At 43.7% G+C, this 6,947-nt stretch overlaps 1 protein-coding gene and 1 long non-coding RNA gene across 3 annotated transcripts in view; one reads left to right on the top strand and one right to left on the bottom strand.

Annotated features, from left to right (window-relative positions):
* LOC109970987 (uncharacterized) overlaps window positions 1–6,947 on the top strand; it is a 32,483-nt gene that overhangs the window by 13,031 nt on the left and 12,505 nt on the right. Inside the window, exon 2 of the long non-coding RNA XR_002276477.1 lies at window positions 5,441–5,554. This is a non-coding gene — a long non-coding RNA (uncharacterized LOC109970987). The remainder of the gene's footprint in view (window positions 1–5,440; window positions 5,555–6,947) is intronic.
* The window catches only part of LOC109970985 (PDZ domain-containing protein 4-like), a 33,079-nt gene that overhangs the window by 13,921 nt on the left and 12,211 nt on the right, over window positions 1–6,947 (bottom strand). Inside the window, exons 2-5 of one of the 2 annotated variants that reach the window (XM_020618965.1) lie at window positions 4,412–4,465; window positions 1,815–1,917; window positions 596–833; window positions 425–509 (exon numbers count right to left, since the gene is read on the bottom strand). In XM_020618965.1, coding sequence (XP_020474621.1) covers window positions 425–509; window positions 596–833; window positions 1,815–1,917; window positions 4,412–4,465 — 480 coding nt within the window. The remainder of the gene's footprint in view (window positions 1–424; window positions 510–595; window positions 834–1,814; window positions 1,918–4,411; window positions 4,466–6,947) is intronic. The other variant, XM_020618966.1, reaches the window with a different exon arrangement.

Here is a 6,947-nt window from a genome sequence, read left to right as displayed (position 1 = left end):
CCCATCCTCCAGCTCAGTCCTTTTCACTTTGTCCTCCTGTTCCCTTTCCTTTTCTTTTCCCTGTAAACAGCTAATCAAACTGAAGCACATCTGCTCTGCTAAACTGTTGTAATTTATTCCTTTTAGTGTTGCCTTCAGGTATGTGAAGAACCCCTGCTGGTTGTTTATTCTCCAGATGGATTCATCAGACTAAATGACTTAAACATGGGTTCACACATGCACAGTGCAGGTACTTGTCACAAAGCTGCACCTGGGCATGTCAATTTATCCCAGGAAGGGGGATCTTGATGCATTTAAGCTAATTACAACAGGTTCAGTACTTGAAAAAAGGTTGAGAGCTGCTGTTTAAGGGAGTGAACAATTTCGGACTGTTTTGTTTTGTGCTGACATTTAGTCTGCGGTAATAAAGCAGCAGAGCCCTCACCTCATACTCCAGGTCATCCTGCCTGTCGACCTCGTGATGCGAGACATCGAAGTAGTCGTTGGGGTCATTGTACTCAAACATACAGCTGGAGGGAGGAGGAGGAGGCACAAACATCAGTCTCCATCGTGTCAAAAATATAGATTGAAAAACAGACAACAGGTGAGGACATACAGCTCACTGGTCCCGTACGATCCCACGAGGTGAGGGAGGGGAGGAGAGGGGGGAGGTGGTGGAGGGGAGGAGGTACCTCCTCGGCCATGGTGGTGGCCTCTGCTCCTCCCCAGCGGCACGATGTTCTGGAAGCTGATGTCTGTCTGCGTAGCGTTGTCGATGCAGTCTGGGATGGCCACCATGGCAACAGAGGAGATGGAGGTGCTGCCGGTCCCGTCACCACTGCACACTAACATACCTGGGGGGGAGGGGTTCAGTTTAGACTGACACTGTGAAGACTGAGAGGAATAAACAAGATCATTCTGACTGTTTTATATCAAAATCCAAATGGTTGAGAGCAAATGTATTCATTTCTACTCCTCCTCCAAAACTAAGGGCTCTGTACATCTCTGGTTTCCTTAGTCATGGCCAAGTTTGAGTGATCTAATCAAATCTGTAGGACTAGATTTAAGACCCCTTTTCACTAGGAGTTTACAATAAATAAAATATGAAGCTGACTGCAGGACGACAAACTTAGCAGGTATAGTCGCCCCCTTGAAAACGTCCAGGCTTCATTTAAGAGAAACCGAGACAAACGACGGATGAGTTGAGTGTGCGTTTCTTGTTGCGCTGCCAGCTCCAGCTCCGACACACTCACAGGTCAGTTCACCTCTGCTCTGTAAATGCCCTCAGTGGGACAACAGACTCACTGGTGCTGGCCTGTGATGATTTAAGTTGATTTACTCACTTGAAAAATGATCTAATTTGTTTTCAGATTATTTCAGATTACAGATGTGGAATATTTAAATCATCCTGAAAGTTGTATGTGTGCTGTGTATTTTTATTTCAAGCCCTGGTGTTTGATTAAATGGAAGACAGATGACAAACTAACTGATGTGCAGCAATTATACAAGAAAAGATGGTAAAAGTTGAATGTTAACACAAAATTATTTGGTACTTAAGAAGAGAGGAAAGGTTGAGAGGGCATGTCAGGAGACGTGTGCGAGTAGAAAATGTGACTTGGAAGGTGAAACTGGACCAGATGAGATGTAACGAGGCAAAAGCGTGAGAAAGATGAGAAAGAGGACAAATCCTGGTTAGATGTGATGAAGAGCGATGCTATTAAAGGAGAAGAGAAGGTTCCTGCCTGACAGCAGAGCTTTAAAGACACAGCACCTGTGTGCAGTGAAAGCAGCCTCATTTAAAAAACGTTTGACATGTGTTACTGGGATGCGATTACCTTTCCTCTTGTGACTCTTGCGGACAGAGCCGGGTTGCTGCAAAGACTCCTGGGAGTTTTGTGATCTGTCCAGTAGGAGCTGAGAGGATCTTCTTCCTCTGACCTGAAGAAGGAATGAGATTCAGAGTATGGAATTTATAGTGTGTAGTTTACATATAGGCGATAAGTAAAGAGTTAATGTGCTACATTGTGTCTGCACAATAAATAACCAAAGGCCACAGTTGGAATTTGGTTTGGTCAATAATAATAATAATAATAATAATAATAATAATAAACTTTATTTCTAAAGCACTTTACAGCTCACCTAAGCACAAAGTGCTGTACAATACCGAATAGCCAACATAGAACATCATAGCAGTCTATAAACAAATAACACAACATTTTCTTTGTAGAGAACTCAAAGCATTAAACGTCAGATAATCACTTTAAAATCTAATTTTATATACTTGGCAATTTTTTTAATCATTCATTCAAATTTAGCTTGGTTGTAAATAACAACTTCTGGATTTGGTCACAATAATGTTGTGTTACAGTGCAGTACTTTGTATTTGTGCTGATCCATATGGGAAGGCCGAGCTCTGACAGCGGCAAGGTGAATAAGAACACCCTACACTGTCGCTGCTTCTTCTGCAGATCCATATTACTGCAGCTAATGCTAATTATCTGAGGGTAGTTAGCCTACTGTTGCTCTCTACACTGTATGACTGGCTGCTGCTGTCGCGGTGCTCGTGACTGGCGTGGCTATTCTGGGCACGCTGTCGCTGTGATTATGGCAGTGGCTTTGGTTGCTATGAATTTAACCCCCCCCCTTTTTCTAGTGTAACCTGGTCCTGAGTTTCTGGGCCAGCGGTGGAGTGTAAAGACTGGCACCAAAAATCACCCCACAAACCAGACATGTCCTACTACAACTTCCAGGGAGCGTCTGTATGCATGCATGTCCTGTGCACTTTACTGCTGTTTGGGCTTTTTTAGTCATAATAGTTTATGTAAAGTTAGTGTGAGGGAATGCACACGTACTTCAGCAAAACATCCAGACTTTACTGACCCCCAAAGACAGAACTAAAGCAATGTAATAAAAATCTAAACTAGAAATAAAATACATGAAGGTCTAAAGCATAAATAAACAGAACCAACAGTTTACTGATGAGTTACAGCCTTAACTGGAGAGGAGCTAAAACTGTTGTGGTGCTATTAAAATCTGGTAAAAAGACATTTCCAGGCAGTCTGCTTGTTACGTCATGCACCTGGTGTGCAGAGTTGAGATTCTGGTCTTCAAGTGCTGCTAAAGGGAAACTGAAAGTTTCAACTGTGAAATCATCCCGGATGTGGTCGGTAAATTCTGTGGTTATCACATCAGAGTTTATTTCCTGTGAAGTGGAAATTTTATCCTGGTGCTTAAGCAAAAATCACAAATTCATTAGGCTTCATTGTTTGCGAACCACGAATGTCAACAGCAGAATGTAGTCAGCAGATACTAGGTTTTACTTTGCACCAGTGTTGGACAGAAACATTCACAGCCCCTGAAAATCACATAAAACAAAAACAATATAAAAATAACCTGAACACACAGATGTACTGACAAACCAGGACTGAAAACATGAGCAATAAACATTGAAGAATGTAAGTCATGAGTAATTAATCAAGCCAGAATCTAGAAACCAGGAATCGAGGAATATGATTAAAAATCTGTGAAACAGAGGAAAACAAATTTTCAGTCGAAGGCTGATAAATAATGAATCAAGGCAGCTGTATAATTCAGAACAGCTGTGGTCTCTTTGCCTGAGGTAATAAATCAGCTCATTTGTGAAACCCTTTGTGGCTCTAACACACATTTGTTTCTGGGAAGCTGCTCAATGCGACGTGGAAATCTGAAAAGCAGGAGTTCCTGAAGCGGGTTTGTGTGTTTCCCAGAGAGAAGCACTTGGCGTCTAGTCTAGTCAAGGTCTGCAGCTTCTGATCATGAGGTGTTTCTACCAGTTAGGATCATGTGGACAAACATAATCAGCACAGATTTCATTTGGCTCTGCTCAGGTTTCCAAAACTGACAGACAGCATCAATTAGTTTCTACCCATAATCCCCAGCATGTGGTCCATGGGATTGTCTCTCGAGGAGCAGTAGACATTTGGGCTTCTTCTAAGTCTTGTTAAAGCAGTCATATTGTCACAGCGCTGAGCCGACTCCTTGTACACACTGTTAAAAAACTTTCTTTAGCATAAACAACATCAGGCCAGTCTAAACAAGAAAGGCGTCAGAGAGGCAGCTTCCAGTCTTTATGCTCCACATATGAGATCTGCTCAAACTTTGTTCACTTAAATCAGGGCTTAAGATATTTCTCTTGGCTTTTAATAAATTAAGAAATTATGAAAGAGAAGTGAAGACAGTGCACACATATCAACGCTTCCTCCTCAGACGAATCAGTGATTAAAGGCTCTATAGTGACAGTGTGGAGGAAAAGTTCCCAATCTGTCATCAGCTTTATGGAAGGGGAACCTTATTAAACATGACTGATGGGAGGCAGATGGAGGAATGTAGCACAGGAAAGAAGTCAGTCATGCACAGGATCACTGCAAGCTGATGGATGTTACATCCTTCCTACCTTGATGTTTTCGTGTTTGTCCATCGGTCGCAGGGAGTTGTTCCAACCCTTCTGCTGAGAGAAAGAGGGAGGCAGAGACAGACGGTGTTACTGGGGTGGAGAGAATAAAAATAATAATAAAAAAAAAAGAAAATCTGTTTGGTAAAAGGTCTGGTTATTAAACAGCATTCATCATGTCGGTGTCACTACAGTGGAATAAAAGATGAGGAATCATTTCTCTCTGCTGATTGAAATACCCACATAGTTGGCAGTGAATACAGGAAGTGCGGTGCCGCATTCACTTTTTCTTGTTCCAACTGTGCTCAGACTAGTCTGGCTTTTAATATTTTATATTATGACTGAATCAAATGGCTGTGAACGATTTAGGAAACGATTATCACCAATTCTGAAGCTCTGTAAAGATTTGTAGCTCCTTTTAGCTCCTAGTTTTGATTTTACAGCCAAGTGGAGCTTTTAGCAGCTAAAGATCCAGATGCTTTTGTCAGGAGGTGGAGACCAGACCAGACCTGAAAGGAGAGTGAATGTTGAACCGAACTCCACAAAGCAGCTTTACAAGGCTGAATGTTGTCAGGTCTGTCAGCTTGGAGTCATTGTGTAGTGGCCAAAGATCCTCAAGTTAGACCTTCTAAGCAGAATTAATAAAGGACAAGTGCACCACATTTTCAGCTGTTCACCCACGTGGTGCTGCATGTTAACAGATGCTGAGCACATTCAGGCCGATTTCACATGAAACCCGCGTTATGTTTTGCTCAAGGGCATGTACTGTAACAGATGCTAATTTAGAGAGAAGGCTCCAGTCCCTGGTTGGGTCCCACCTCATCCAGCAGCTCATAACTAGCTCACATGCAACGAGCCGCCAGCGACTCACATTAGCATAAGTAATGTAGCTGTGTACAGGCGTCACTCGGGGCCAACTCGAACAGAAACACCTGCCCAGAAACGAGCACAGAGGTAATTATTCATGAGAATGTGTAGCGTCTGTACTGCGTGTGTACTGTAATAATAAAAATACTGTGTTTTTATTTCTAGGTTTTCAAGCATGCTGGAATTGTCGCTCCCAAGTGAACGCCTGCAGACACACACTGACGCCTGCAGACACATGCAGACAGCCTCTGAACCCACACACTACCCTGCTGTTTCCAGGTGAGACGCACACACCAGCTCATGAATACTTGCATGGACGCCCACAGCTCTATCACACACACCTCTCCTCGCCCCTGCCTTTGTTTCACAGCCAGTTGTTATGCATGACATTGCCTCTGAAGCTTGTCTGGCTGTGTGTGTGTCTGGGAGTTGATGAACATAAGGCCTGAGCTGGTCAATGCACGCACAATAACCATTAGCCTCTACCAGGCCTGTGGTGGGCTGGTCGCCAAATGTGTGTTTCCCCTGCCATTAAACAGGACATCTGGAGTTTCCACCCTGACAAAACACACTCTCTGGGAATCAACAGTGTGCAGGTGTGTGCGTGTTTCTTGTGTAATGAGGGGGATTCCTGTACTTGGTCCTGACCTCTGAGTCACTGCCCAGACTGTCAGCTCTGGGTTTGGTCTAGGCAGCGATCGCTTTCTCAGAACTTTCAGTGGCCAGGACTTGATGAAGCTCTGACGCTCTGCAGAGTGAAACATAATGTCAACTGAAAGTCAAAGCATTCAGCAACAACAAAAAGACGTGACTCTTTTTCCCATCACCAAACCACAGTGCAAAGCCAAGACAGTTTAGAAAGTATTTCAAATGGAAATCACTGTGCACTGTGTGCATCTAGGGCCAGACTCAGGATATTTGTAATTGTTATGTTCAACTAATAAAGCACTAAATTGATGCTATATTAGTTAAAACACGTGTGAAACGCAGAGAAACCTGCTCAGGAGCTGGTTTGTTCCCAGATGATGCCGGCTGGTTAGACAGCTTCACTTAGAGAGATTTATGGTGTCCGTCCTTAATTCAGCACAACAACACACCCATTCCTACACAGATCAGTTAAAAGGTGTAACTGAAATGGTTCAAATGTTGTTTTAATTGTACACACCCCTGTAAATTCCCCTCATTGTGTTTAATGGCTGGTTTAGTCTCAGTCGGGAATGATGGTACTGTCATAACCTTGATGTGTCTGTGTTAGTGGCTGTAAGTGTGAGCATCTGTGTGCAGATAATGGACTGGCGGGTCCGTGGAATAACGAATGGCTCTGGCACATCGGAGTCATCAGTGCACCGGTATCGTTGTGTTTGTCGGCCTGTGTGGATCTGGCAGTCGACTGCGAGTGTGGGATTTTCCTGTGCCTCATAATTACAGCGTTCCCTGGCTCCCTGCTGTGCTGCTGCTCATTAGACTCTACTGGTGTGTACAGTGTGTGTGGTTACAATAGGCATCCCGACCGGGCTCCGCCACATTAGCTCGACAGAATTCACAGCTAAGTCAAGTGTGAAATTAATAACAGAACGAGAGAGAAGCGCTGACTCGTCTCTTCTGTTGGAACTGAAACCGCTATCCTCCACGCAGAGACGGACCTCCTCCACCTACTGCAGCTCAGTCAGAG

Source organism: Monopterus albus, unplaced genomic scaffold, assembly GCF_001952655.1.
Source record: "Monopterus albus unplaced genomic scaffold, M_albus_1.0 scaffold212.1, whole genome shotgun sequence".
Lineage (NCBI taxonomy): Eukaryota > Metazoa > Chordata > Actinopteri > Synbranchiformes > Synbranchidae > Monopterus > Monopterus albus.
The sequence above is the reverse complement of the archived record's forward strand: the minus strand, read 5'-3'. Positions and strand labels throughout refer to the sequence as shown.